The sequence below is a fragment of the Numida meleagris genome, chromosome 4 (assembly GCF_002078875.1).
Source record: "Numida meleagris isolate 19003 breed g44 Domestic line chromosome 4, NumMel1.0, whole genome shotgun sequence".
NCBI lineage: Eukaryota > Metazoa > Chordata > Aves > Galliformes > Numididae > Numida > Numida meleagris.
Window position 1 is genome coordinate 4970732 of NC_034412.1, and position 14488 is coordinate 4985219.

The 14488-nt window shown below is 44.2% G+C and overlaps 1 protein-coding gene across 1 annotated transcript in view; it reads right to left on the reverse strand.

The window, feature by feature from the left end:
- Positions 1–14488, reverse strand: part of SPATA16 (spermatogenesis associated 16) — an 86509-nt gene that overhangs the window by 39235 nt on the left and 32786 nt on the right. Inside the window, exon 4 of the mRNA XM_021397136.1 lies at positions 8241–8330. Within this exon, the coding sequence (XP_021252811.1) occupies positions 8241–8330 (90 nt within the window). The remainder of the gene's footprint in view (positions 1–8240; positions 8331–14488) is intronic.

Below are 14488 nucleotides of genomic sequence, written 5' to 3' on the forward strand. Positions count from 1 at the left end.
GTTCAGTTTTTCAACATCTGCTTTTATCCCTGCTGGCTTTCCCCTGTATCGCCGTGCATCACACTGGGAACAGCAAGGCACATTACATAAAAATGCTCAGAGCCTTTTGCATGCCTCCATCTCCACTTCACCTCTCACTTCCTCGGCCATCAGGGAGCGCACACAGGTCAGGACCGATGCTTGCTGCTTTGACCTCGGGGCTTAGGAGGGACTTAAAAATTCCACTTTCAAAAGAAACGTAAGCAGTCAGGCTGCATGTGGATGGCCTGCGTCCAAACCCAAATGTGCCTAAGTCAGAGAGGTTTCCTTGATGGCCTGTGAGGTTGATGCACAGTGTCAAAGTGACACATCGATAGGGAATTATGAGTTCCCTGACATGGGTGAAATTATGCCGGCTGGATTCTGTAATAGGGCTGGACACTGAGAAATGTGTAGGGACCTGAACACTGAGACAGAAACCAAAGGGCCGATTGAGATGTCTGGACAGGTGAAAGCCTGGCTCCCAGCGAAGTACATGAAGGCAGGACAGATTATGCTGGGCTCCCAGTGAGGACCCATCCCTTTGGCCAACAGAATCCAGGTGGCAATGGCCTTCTGTAAGGGGCATATGAGCACACACTTTGAGAAAGACTTCAATAAAATATTATTTAAGGAAATGCTATTTATAAAATTATGATTTAGGATCCTCAGCCAGTGACTGAGCTCATTAACATCTTTTTCTCCCTCCTTGCTTGGAGTGAAAGCCTATCATATGTGTATCTCTAAAGACTTTATACTTGCTTTTTTCTCTTTTTTTTTAATGGCTGTATATCTAATGGAGTTTCAGCAAAGCTGACAGTCCTTCCTTCAATGATATGATCATTTGGAGGTTTCCTTCACTATGTAGAGGGCCCTTCTTTATTTTAAAATGGACTCATTTGTCATAATTTTTTTCACTATTCAAGGTAATACTTCAATTTCTTTCAGTGTGCTAACGAAGAAGAGAGACGTTTACTTTCTGAAAACTGAGACAAAAATACCAAAAAACAAAGGATGAAATTCAAATCTCTGAAACATCTTATATCTGATGAATTTTTCCAGGGATCGGCCGAAGAATTTAGCTGAAATAATCACATTCCTATGTAACTCTGTGATTCAGATTATTATTGCCATTTCTGTTTGCATGTGTACCTCAGTATTTTCTTGTTTGGGTTAGCCCCACGTCACTTACACTTTTATCTACTCTAAATAAATGCTGTGACTCTTTAAAACAAGTTTGACACCAAACTGATAAAACACTAAACATAGATCAACAGGGGACTCTGTGATGACTAAATAGCCAGCCACTGTGAATTAGAGTCAAATATAAAAGTAAAATTACATGTCAAATGAAGGATACAAAAGTCTGTAACATACTGCAGGAGTGCATTCTTATTAAAGGTTTATGGGGATAATGTATATCTTGAGAATGACGCGTTGTTTTAGAAGGTCACTGCATAGATAAAAGGAGCTTTATGGTGTGTATGTTAGAAGAAGTGTAGGATTAATTCCCCTCCCTAACAGGGATTTGGGAAGAACAGAAAGCCAAAGTCCTTGAACAAAGAGTCTTCCTGATAAGTTTACTGATATGCACAGAAATGGAATGAGGGACCATTTCCTACCCTGTTCCAATATCAGTATTGTAGATATTGCATTTCAGCTGTACATGAGAGACAAAGCGGGTCCCTCACACCCCAGGGAAGTGGGGTGTGAAGAGATGGGCAGTCAGAGGCGGGGGCTGGGGTCAGCTGGTGTGTTGTGTGGAGATTTGGGGCTAGAAAGGCTGGCCAGCAACAGATCTCGCTCTGCCTTGGGGTGAAAGTCTAACAGCAAAGAATGAGTGGATGTGTTCACTTCTTACTTCTGATGCAATCACTTCACATGATATTCAGAAATACCAACCTTGCATTTACAGACCCCCATCGCTCACAGCTGCTGAACACACCCCTGCTCCTGCAGGAGGCCTGGATCTGCAGGTGCCGTGTTCTACCTGCTCCATCCAACCACATGGTGGTGCAGAACAATAAGATATATTTCTCTGCGTGCAAGTGAACAGCACACTGCAGATCCCAAACTGTCTCCCTCAGCCCCTGGACAGAAACACATAGGCCTTGCAGGAACAGCCAGAAGTGGCTCTCACTGCCCAACAGCTGCAGACACCCAGTGAGGGCACAGCCCTCCCGAGTGGTAGGGAATTACCTTTGCTCTCTGCTTCAAGTGATCTCACCTGGATCTGCAGTCAGTGGTACTAACAGAGTGCCTTAGGCAGTGCCTGGGTAGCAGAGCTGTTGTTGGAAAGTGGTAAGTGGATCTCAGCTTCTTTTCCCCCCCCTGAGTTTAATAGGAACTTTAATATTCCTATTTAGACCACCCGAGATGGAGACACCTGGGTATTTGAGAGCTCCACTATTCCAGTGTCGAGTCTGAGATGTGAGACACAAAATTAATTTTGTGCGCTCTCTGCTGGATGACCTTTCTTACTTCTGTCTGAGATTAGAAAAGGAAACTGATGTTTATAGCTGGAGTAAGTAGGAAGTAGTCACTGTAATGCAATTATCCCATTTGGAAGGGGAACAAAATAATAGCAGTTAATTTTTAAACATCCTCATATATCCTAAATAAATGTGAGCTCGTTACTCTGAGGTTTATGGAGATACATGAAAGCCATGAGATGATGAGAGAAAAACAGAACTCCAGAATATTGAGCAGGAAGGAAATAAGTGATGTCAGCATTTACCTCTGTGTGGGCTTTCCCCTGAAGGGCATTGTGACAATCCCCCTGCTCCATGCATGCAACAAACATTAACTCCTGCAGAGACCTGGCTAACTCTTTGCTTTTAAACCTTTTACTGGTGGGCCTTGAATGTGTTGGGAAGCTGCTGTAAAACTGTGCTGTCCTGCCAACTCCTTTCCATATTAGCAATGGGCTGTGCTTGCTGGCTTTGCTGAGGTTTCTGGGTCACTGTCCATTGCTAGAAAGTAGAAATGGGTTTCCTGCGAGGAAAATGGCACCTGTATTCAGGATACGCTTATTACATTTATCATTATCTGTCTGGTGGCTGCACGTGGGTAACAACTTTCTGCATTGTACTGAGACTGCTATGCAGCGATAACAAATGCTTCCCACTTAATGGCAACTGCCTTGTAAGGACACAGAGAGAGCTTTGCAGACGTGAGCTGGGAAGTGGAGCGGTGCACGGGGAAGGGAGAGGCCTTCTGCAGAGGCAGGGGTGCCCAAGACACCAGGCACTGAGCCCAGCTGTGACCTGGGGGGGCCTTTGGGGAAGGCGTGGGGTGAGGAATTCTGTATGGACAGTTGTGTATGTGCAGCGGAACTCGGAGGGATGTAGCTCTGTGCTGGTGCTCAGACTGCTGTCTGGCACCTGGGCATCTGGAGCAATAAAGAATAACGTGTGGGAATAATGGCTAGTAACTCTAGGCACAGGCCAACATCGTATGTTGGTGTCAAGTTAAATAATAGGCAGCGTGGGCTTTCCTTGGGGCTCTGAGTGATCCCAGCGCTTGTCAAAGCCGGTCTCCCAGACCCGATTTACGAAGCGTGCCTTTCCGAATGCTACCCTGGGGATGCCATGGAGCTGGTGGGAGCAAAGGAACGCTTGGTGTGGGGGCAGAGCAGACCCCATCCCATCTCTGCAATGCAGCCCCTGGTTGTGGGGGTCCATGGGGCTGTGCTGGCCAATTGCCCCCATGCTGGTGCAGCCCAGGGGCTCACAGCATTCGCGGGTGGGGGGTCTGTTTCTACGACAATGAGTGTTTTTATAGCACTTCCTCTCTGTTTATTTCCTTTTAGGAAGAAACAGAAATAATAAGGATGGGGAAATGATATGAACTTTGCAAGAGGAAACCCAGGCAGGTTCAAAGTCAGGCTGCCCCCTGTAGCACTTTCATCTTGCCCAAGTGTTGGCATGCCTTTCCTCGGCGCGACTGCATACTTTGCAAAGCAATGCTGAATGCAGCAGCCAAGCTGGGCTGTGCACCTGGCTTTCACCCCCCGAGCTTTCACTTGTGACCAAAGTGGGACCTCGATCTGTGCAGAGGGCTGAGGTTTACTCCTTGCAGACCTAGCTTGCTTTCCAGCTGATGGGATTATCATGACTTTTTTTTTTTTTTTAAATAGGAATGTCAAAAAGCTGAGTCAGCCACACTGCAGCTATTCAGATCCCCAGCCTTCTTCCTCCTTAAGGATTGCTTACCCCGGCTCTGTGCAGTCAGATGAAGATGAGTTGTTTGTTCTGGCAGAGGCACAGGCAGTCTGTTTTCCCCTACATGTATACAACTAATTTCAAGTCACTACTGTTCTAGCTAGTGATAAAAGAGCTATCTTAAGCTTTTCACAGAACACAGTGACACTGTTAAATCAGCACAGCATTTTGATTAGCAGAAAGATGAGAGCTATATGGCTTAATGATAAAAAGGGGAAAAATCCCTTCCGTAGCTTAAACTTCGATTTCAAAGCAAATAGGAAGCCTGATCTTTCTGTAAGTTACTGATTTTCACCTTACTGCTGTTCCAGGGCTCTTCAGTACTGGCAATAGGCTGCACTCTTGGAGTAAGGAAGAAAAATTGCTTTCATGCCTTGTTGCTCACTGGGTCAGACCTCTTGTCACAGCCACATAACAGGAGGCTGTGGGGTCACAGCTCCCAGGCATGCGGACGTGGAGGATGCGCAGGCTCTGATTCCTCCTCCCGCAGGAGCTCTGATGCTCACCCTTGGGTCTGTGTCCCCTTTCTTGCAGCCTTGCCCTTGAAAGCAAGGCTCATGGCTTGACTGCTTTGTCCTTGGGAGTGGTTGGGGGCCTCCCAGGCTCTGCTATGCCTTGAACTTCCTCATCTCATCCTTCCCAAAGGCAGCAGTCCTTACTCTGCCAGGAAGGTGGGGGCCCCTCAGCCTTCTCTGTGCACATTTTCTCAGCATTGTGACAGAACCGAGCCCAGAGCTCTCTTTCTGAAGTTTTCCATTCTGGTTATTAAGGGATCTTTTCATCAGTTGTGACCATGCCTCCTTCACCAGAGTACTCTCAGCAGCTGCTGTCAAGGCTGATCCAGAGCCTAAACGCCTTATAATGCCTAAAGCTTCCTGGTAACTTCCACACTAAATTTATGTATAATGAATTTATGCCCATTTGTTCGAAGGCCAAGATGGTCTTTCAACCAGAATAGGTTTGCTCCCTTCTGAGGCTTAAATCTTTACTGTGTTTGTCAAGAGCGGTCTCTGAACAATAGAGGATAAATATATTTACTAGCTGACACCTTAGTGAAAGTGGCTGCAGCGCTTTGGAATTCATCACTTGCAGATGCTCTGACCCTGCATGGTGTTCCTTTATTGCTTTACAATGCCAAATGGCCTTAGGCTGCACTCTGTATGGTGGCATCCTGGCACAGCACTTCCCTGAAGATATTGCGATGCAGCCAACAGAATGCAGAAGCGATGCAGATGTGGGTGGATCAGGCTCCTTGTGCTAACAGATGCCCTGGCGTTCCAACCACTTCATACGCTAACTGTACTCAGCACTGGTGAGGCCACAATTCGAGTGCTGTGTTCAGTGTTGGGTCCCTCACTACAAGAAAGACACTGAGGCACTGGAGCGTGTCCAGAGAGAGGCAACAAAGCTGTGAGGGGTCTGGAGCACAAGTCTGATATGGAGAGGCTGAGAGAACCGTGATGGTTTGGTCTGGAGGAGGCTCAGGAGAGACTTAATTCCTCCCTACAGCTCCTTGAGAGGGGGGATGTGGCGAGGTGGGGGTCAGCCTCTGCTCCCAGGTAACAGTGATAGGATGAGAGGTGATGGACTCAACTTGCACAAGCAGAGGTTCAAGTTGGATATTAGGAAAAAGTTATTCTCAGAGTGATGATACACTGGCACTGCTGCCCAGGGAGCAGTGTGTTCACCAACCCCGGGGGTGTTCAAGGACTGTAGGGCTGTGGTACTGAAAGATATGGCCAGTGGGCATGGTGGGATGGGTTGGGCTTGGTGATCTTAGAGGTCTTTTCCAACCTTAATGAGTGTATGAACTGTGGGCTGATAAGCAGTAGTGAAAATTGCACACAAAGGAACTTGGGAGATGCTTAAATTACAGCTGACCCCACTCTAGTTTATGACTTTCTCTGAAACAAAGAATTTGGTTGGGTAAATCCTCAGAGATAAACTCTCATGGAGTCTCAGGTAGGCGGAGGTAAATGCCTCTATCTGTGCTCTTTGTGCCCAGCAGTGCTGTTCACAACCAACCTCTTCTGTTTACATGCCCATGTGGTGTTCTGGGGCTATTTAATGGCGTATATAATCACTTAAAAATGGGGAGTTGGGAGGTGAGGAATACTCAAAGAGCAAGCTGAAATAAATGACAGGTTATGCCAACAAAAACCAAGTCTGTATCTCCAGATATTGCCAAATGTCTGTGAGCTGCAGTGGGCAGAGTACGTGCTGCAACATTAACGGTTCACCTGAGACCAGTGACTCCAGTGAGGTGACAGGAATGGTGCTAAGCTTAGTTTAACACAATCTGCAGAAGCAGCTCTGCACAGTTGCTATAACACCGTGTTAAACTAGGCTAAACTCTGAATGCTGCCATAGTCGCTGCTTTTGGAACTGCTCTGGATTCAATCTGTCAGAACGTTCCTCTCCTTTACAGAATACATAATCTCATTTAAAATCATCTCGTTTCCTGAAAGCTTCTCAGTGTGGGGAAAAAAGGCTGACACGGTTCCCTCCGGCCTGCTGATGTAGTAAACCTACTGATTGCTTATCTGCAGTAACACTGGCCGCCATTTTTATTTTTTAATATTTATGAACATCTTCCAGGTTCGTAATGTTTTCTTACATATGGACATTTTTATGTACCACTTGTTACAAAAGCTTCTGAAAGTGTATTTTTTAAAGAAGTGTGTGGGTTGGTTTTTTTTTTTTTTTTTTTTTTTTGGTTAAATCTTCAACATGACTTCTGGGGAAAAATAAAAACCCAAACCCAATATTCTAGGTTTATCTGAATTAACATTCCCAAATGAATTAGCAAAACCTGTTTCCTCATCTTGGAGAACTGTTTCTCCCCATCCTGACAGCCACTGGCACAGGCTGCCCAGGCAGTGGTGAAGTCACCGTCCCTGGAGCTGCTCAGAGCCCTGGGGATGTGGCACTGAGGGTCGTGGGCAGTGGGCATGGGGGGATGGGTTGGGGTTGGGCATCTCAGAGGTCTTTTCCAACCATAGTGATTCTGTGGTTCTATGTGAAAACAAGTGGAGATTATTGTGATGCTGGCTCAATGCACGTTCCTGCAGAAAGAAAGTGCTTGTCCCTACTTTTTTTTTTTTTTTTGGCTGGAGTTCAGCACAGACAATTGGTGTTTGTCTTCCCAAACCCAGTCTGCCACTGTACTTTGGAAAAGTTTTCTTCTCCCCCTCCCCCCCAGACTGTTTTCTTGCTATTCTAATAGTTTCAGAGTTCTACCACTAGCATCCATCTTAAATGATCAGCAAAGTGACCCTCTTAGTCTCTTGCCTAATTCACACTGAGCGTTCTACCATTAGTTAGCTAATGATTTGTGAAGTACTTTGTGATATACCAAGTGGTCTTCAGCTGAACAGTCGTCTGTAAGTGATGTTAGAGGTAATGATGATACATGGCTAGCCCCCACAGCATTCCCCCATGCATTTCTTTCTTTTAAGCATGTTCAGTGGATTAAAAACTCCAGTTGCATGTTGAAACTTTTAGCTCTTGGCAGTGCAATGCAAGCAGAGCTTCCTCTCACAAATCTTCCCCTGCCAGCAGTTTCCATTCACACCAGCAGTCTCATCAGCTGCACCCAGTCTAAATTTTTCAGCATCCCACAGTGTACACTGAGATCTTGGGTCTTTTTTTCTTTTTTTTTTTCCCCCTCTCCACCAACCTTCTCAGCACTTGAGAGAATGCAGAAAGCAAAAGATAAATCCATGCATGTAGATTCGACCCCAGGGTCCTGACCATGGCGCTCTCCTAAGCCTGACAGTAAGTGCTTCTATGTGCACTGGCCTCACTGTGACCAGTTATTTGGGGATTATCTGTGTTACTCTGACTGGGAGGATTGGAGCTCTGCTGCACATGAGATTGTATACACAAATCTCCCACTGATTTTGGAAAAGCCTGGGTATAGAGTGATATCCTTTCTACTGAGAGCTGGATTGAGAGAGATGAAGAGAAACCATTAGACAAATCCACGAGTGTGAGTACCTTGCAGCTTCAGAGTACCTCTCCAACCACCTGAAGACAGCAGCTTGACACAGGTGGTTCCGGAAATAGGCTGGGTTCAGAATAATGCTCCTTTAAAAGAAAAGGGATGGGAAAGTTGAGATTTTACATTCTTACATCTTTACAAACTGATAATAATCAAACTGAGATGGAGATGAATCCTGTATATGCTTCTATACACCTCAGCAGTCACACTTTGTACCTCCAAAGTAATGTGAACTGTCCCTCCTGACATGCGTGACAGCAAGACTTATTACAATTGTTACTGAGGTTATACCATAAATGCAGTTTCATTAGGGTCTCTTGCATTGTTATGGAAACTCCTTTTAAGATGTTCCTATGGTAATACGCTATATTGCCTTTAGATTGAACCTAACAATCTGTAATGGGACATTGTGCTTGTTAACCCTCCAGCTCCAGAAATGGATGCATGTCGTGTGACTGTCTGCTTAGAAAACTGTACATCTAGAATGTATTTTAATGTCAACTTGGAAGATTTTAAAATTTCTGTATTTCTGCATTTCTGTAGCAGTGGTAGTTTCTATGTGGGGGGACCTTGGCATGTTTCTTATACCCTTAACTTCAGCTGATGCAGTTCCAGGTGTAACAAATTATAGCAATATCAGAAGGGATGGAAGGTTAAAAATAGGATAGGTGAAGTGGTTAGATGGGCAGGCAGGGTATCCTTCTGGTGTATGCATGGGGAGGGCAACCATGGCAGCTGCACCTACATCTAATTAGTTCCTCTTGTGAGATCTCCAACATATTTGGCTGGCTTCTCTGGTCAGCACTTCTCCTGGTGTTTAGATAAAAGGTGCATAAGGCATGATTTAGGATGGGACATCTAACGTTTGTCATTACTTACATGTTTTATAAAGTATTTTAGTGGGGAAATATTGGTGGTAGATGGATGGTTGGACTGGATGATCTTGGAGGACTTTTCCAACCTCGGTGATTCTATTTAGCTACTAGCTCACCACAACAACCAAGGGATTAATGCTTTGCATCGTTACCAAGAAGACTTGTCACTTGTCTTATTAAAAGTTTTGGATATTATTACACAAAACATCTCCATGCACATTGCTCACCTCAGTTGTTGTTTTGGTTTCCATGCCTTCACCAGGTGCTGCCTGCATTTTGTGTGCAGCAGGAGGGAATGCAGAACTTAGAGATGGGACCTTACTTTTAGTGCGCTAAGATCCAGCATAGAAAGCAGCACTGGATGGTAACTCACTGAATAAGGGGAACAAATCACTCCTCTCAATAACAAAATGATGGTGCCAACAGCAAATGCTGCAGTTCTCAGCCAAACATGGTTCAGATCTGCGTAGCAGACAATATAATGGTCACCAAAACTCGACCAAAAAGAAATAATCAAAAGATCAAACACTATCAGCCTTTAACGATTTGACCAAGGCTGTAATCCCTTACTTAGATGACAACTGGTACTTCTGCAAGCTATTTTAAAGGAGATTATTGCTGCTGTAAACTGTAGTCAACAGTTGATAATAGTAATATTGATTTTTTTTTCCTTTTTTTTTTCCTTCCAAGTTATTGGTTCCACCACAGCCAAGCAATAGCACTATGAGGGGAAAAATTAAAAAATCAATAATTCCCTGGTAGTTAGCAACACATTTTTCCTGTAAGTCTTTGAGCAGAACGTACTGTGATAAGCTTATAATAAATACAGAATTGTAGTAGATTTTCAAAGAATTAGGTATCAGATCTCTGTTTTCCATCTTGATTTCTTACTGGTCTTAGAAAGATCAACTCCTTCTCTTGATCTATAAATTCTAAACTAGGAAATATTATGGCATGCTCTAATAGCTTGGGCAAACACAAGAAAGCTACCTTTGACTTCATAGCATTCTGCTGGGCTCTCTGTAGCCTATACGCTGAAGTAATTGCTGCTGCATTACTTTTCTACCCCAAAGAGGCTCTTTGCTCAACTGATGCAGCTCCAGTTTAGCAGCCTTTGTGCAGAACAGTGCTAACTAATGCCATGTATGCACAGCAACTGTGCAGAGCTTTTGCCTAGTGTTTTAAATCTGACTCTGACATATTTCAGGTGCTTTCGGTATAATGGAAAAAGCTGGGTGGAAAGTGGGAAGCACAGGAATTATGCAAACAAAGGTTAAGAGGAAAACCCTAATTCCAGGAAGTTCTGCTCCAAATGGAAGCAGATGGAGACCCATCTGGGCAGGCAGCAATGTGCCAGGCTGTGCATGCTGAGAGCACGTCCGTGCTCCAGGACCCACCTCCAGCCACGGGCAGCCTGATACTAGGCTGGTTAATCCAGTAATTAATTAGGAGGGATGTGCTTCGACAGGGAGGCTTGGAAGAAGAATTAAGAAGGGAAAAAGGCGGTGGACACGCCAGCTGCAGCACGCACAGGGCAACCTCTGTGTGTGGTGGTTTGTGCCATGGGCACAAGCATTGGCCCTTTGGTCTCTGTGTGCCTCTCGGGGATATTCAGGTGGAGAAAGTTTCAACAGATGCCTGAATACGGATAGCTCCTGTTCTGCACAGAGAGAACTTCTAATAGACAAAACTGCAAATGAAGGCTCTATGTTTGAAGACTAAAACTTGTGTTCTTGCTGGGTTTGGCCCCCATCTGTCAAATGGCTCGGTTAAAGTAAACTTGAAATAGATTTTCATTTATTTTTCATCTTCGTTGTAATCCAAAGGCTGCCTGTTAAAAGCCTTTCGTAAATCATTTGGTCAGTTTTTCTCAACAGAACACTCCTTAAGTAACACTGTATATCAGCCTCTTTTCTGACGTTTTCATTTTTTCATCTTGACACCTTCTCTTAAAAATAATACAGTGTTTGTCCCATTATCTTCCTTCCAACTGTAAGGAGTGGGGGAGAAACAGGCATCAACTGTCTCCATCGTAGCAATCGGAGCGTGCGAATCAAAGATGCACACGTTGCTCTGTGGTTTCATCCCTTCAGATGTTTCCTTCCATCTTACTGCCCAGCATTAAGAAAACAGGCATGGCAAGAAACTCACATTGCTACATAAAAACTGATGGCTAGTCATTTCATTGCCTTCTCTCCAAGGAATGCATCCTCTGAAGTCCTTCTGAATGCAACGGGGCTTTAACTCTAATCTGGCTGACATGTAGCGGAGGCACTTTTTCAATCCCCTGCATCATTTATATTTGGCCTTTATAGGCCAGGAAAAAGTCAATGAGATGATTCTATAGATGAAACAGTTGGAAAAAATACACTTTGCTACTGAAGCAGGTAACTCATTTTTCTTGCTACTACTGCAAGTGAAAGCTGGCTTGTTAGTAGAGGTGCATGACATAATTTGTTAAATTGGAGTGACAGGCTTTTTCTTTTTCATAGTTGTCCATGTCTGCCGTCAACACAATGTGGTCTTCTGTAACAATACATGGAATAGACATTTACAGTTGACTATTAGAGAGCAATTAGGTGATTTACCAGAAGTAAGAACTCGGTGCAAAAGCCGTGTGTGTGTCTGTTGGCATGGCAGTGCACTGTGCTGCATGTCCACACATCACTCGCTGGCACAGTGACTGTGCAAAGGGAGGTGCTGAGGTGTTCACCACAGCATCAAATGCAATGCCACACATGTCATGTGCCAATTAGCATTTGGCAGAACAAGGTATTCAGCTGCTGTAGACTAACACGTTTCTTTTGTCTTCAATGAACACTGTCGATCAGTGGCGCTGGTGATCCAGCCCCAGTATATTTACAGATGAACCTGACAAATCCTGGCTGCTGTACAATCAGATCGAAACTCAGCTTTCTTCTTCCATTTCATATGCAAGGCAGGTGGTTTATTAGCTGCGGTGTAGTACTGTTCTTACATCTGTTTGTGTCTGCCACGCATGTTCTGTGATCCCAAGGGCTGCATCACAGCTGGGTTAAGAGTTCAGATCTAATCCAGGCAGTCCTGAACTCATGGTAACCAGGAATCAACCTCATCCTCTTGTCCTGCAAGTTGCACATGCAGCTACATTGGGATTTGGGAAGTTGGTCCACGGTGCCGTTTTCTTTCCAGCACCGCCAGTGCCAGTCTGTGGCTCTGCCCACTCTGTCCTGTACTTAGGGACCTCTGACTCCCAAGGGAAGGAGCATCCTACCCTCTCTGCCCCAGCTGCTCTCTGTTTAAAGGAGTGACATGTAAAATCAGATAGCTCCTGTTACATAGAGAAAAAAGCTGGAGGACAAATAGCCAGGACCATTCAGTAGATGTAGCTACAGCAGTGGCTGTGCCAAAGTCTGGTTAGTGAGGCAAACCTAGCAGAAAACAGAATTTGTGAATCTTGCAATTCATTAGGAATCCCTTCTAATACAGTCGTTACCACAGAACAAAACCAATAGCTATGGGGATAGGAAGGCTTCTACCAGACTTATGTGGTTCAAGGAACAGGGGCTCTGGTACAGTGAAAAAGAAGTGCAGTTATGGCATCCAGAGGCAAGGACTTTCTGTGCACAGAAGAAAACTTCTTGTGAAGTTTCCATATCTAAACAGACAGAAGGGGAGGAAATGAGGGATCCCTATAAAGCTTTCAGATGCACAACACCTTTTCACTGCCAGTGAAGTGAAATATAACTGCCATGCTAAAAGGTTCTGCAGCAGCAATTTGCTTTGAATTGCAAGCATAAGACAAATGTGCTATAGAGGTTTTGACTCCTCAGCTGTGAAGGTGGTACAAAGGAGAATGTTTTCCTGTCCGGAACAAAAAGATATTTAAGAAAAACGTGTTTCAAAGCTCCTAAGACTTCTTAACACGAAGATGCTCTGCCTTTCGAGTTGTTTGCATAACGTGTTGCCAGCTCGCTTCCCAGCCATACTAGTGTCATTTTCTTATCTTGACCACCAGCTCTTCTGAACACTGCCATCAGGCATCTCAGCTTTTATAAAATAGCTCAGTGCTGCTGGACTCTTCCTCCAAAAAGGAACAGCATTTCTTGCAGGGCAAGATTTTTTTCCCCAAATATTCTACTCCTAAACAAAATCTCACCACACGTTGTGCAGATAAATGTTATCGCCATGTCGTGTTATTGAAGTCAGGAGGAACACAGCCTTTCCCTCAATAGAGAAGGACTCTGCACATAAAACAAGAACTATGTCACCGACCTAGAAATAATGTAGGATTTGGAGCTGAGAATTGGAGAATTCAGAGGAATTAAAAAAATAATAAAAAGATGAGCTACCTAGAAATATTTGAAATGCAGAATGAGAAGGAATTATAAACCAGAACTACTCTTAAAAAATATTATCCAGAGCATCTCAATGGAATAGCTTTGTATTAATAATATCTCATCTATTATGTATACCGCAATATGCCTGACACAATTGCTGAAGTAATTAGGTGCTGCTAATTCTTCTCTTTCTCTTCTCCATTCTGAGGAGGTAAGGTGATTAGGAGAGTAGTTTAGAGCACATTCCCAACTTGCCACAGATTAGCAGCACTAGCCATTACGTTTGTCCTTTTCCTACTTTCACCTAAGCGTGCCTAAGTTCTTCTTCTATTATTTCTCCTTTTTAATGCCCAGTGACTACACTGTATCATGGCATCATTGCGTTATTGGATTATTTAGTATTTCATTAGGCTTGCACTGTTCTACTTGCTTTAACACAGTCCTTTTTTTAAAGGTGCAAAATAAGGAACGTGGGGGAATAGCACAGCTGAATATTGTTTCTTCTACTTCTTTTTTTTTAATCTACAAGCTGAGAATTAACCTCAATGAAAACGACCTGATTTAACCTGCCTATAACTCAAGGACCAAATTTTGAGGTGCCTTTCATTTTTTTTTTCTGTCAGATATTGTGTAAAGCTTGACCCCAAATAATTATTTCAAACCTTCTAAAAGCGTTAGGAAAAATCACTGAGGGGAAAAAGTAGAGGATTGAGAAGTGAATCTGTACGGCTTCAGCTGCTCTAGGTTTATTTTCCCCCACTGTGCCTCCCAAAGAGATTCCCTCTGTTAAGTCATCACTAAAGCAATCGTGCGCTACTTAACAGAGGTGCTATTTTCTACTTCATGCGTCTCCCTATGAATTGTGCAAGAGGCATTAGAGAGCCCTGCCTTCCATCCAGCACATAAAAAGGCAGAGCAGGAAAAGCTTCACAGATTTATTGCGTTCCCTCTGCGCTGCCTTTCTGGAAGAGAGGGAAAGTGCTGGCACTGGGTCAGACCTGTGGAGCAGCCTGAAAGGACACAGGAAGATCTTTGCTAACCCCAAAGGTT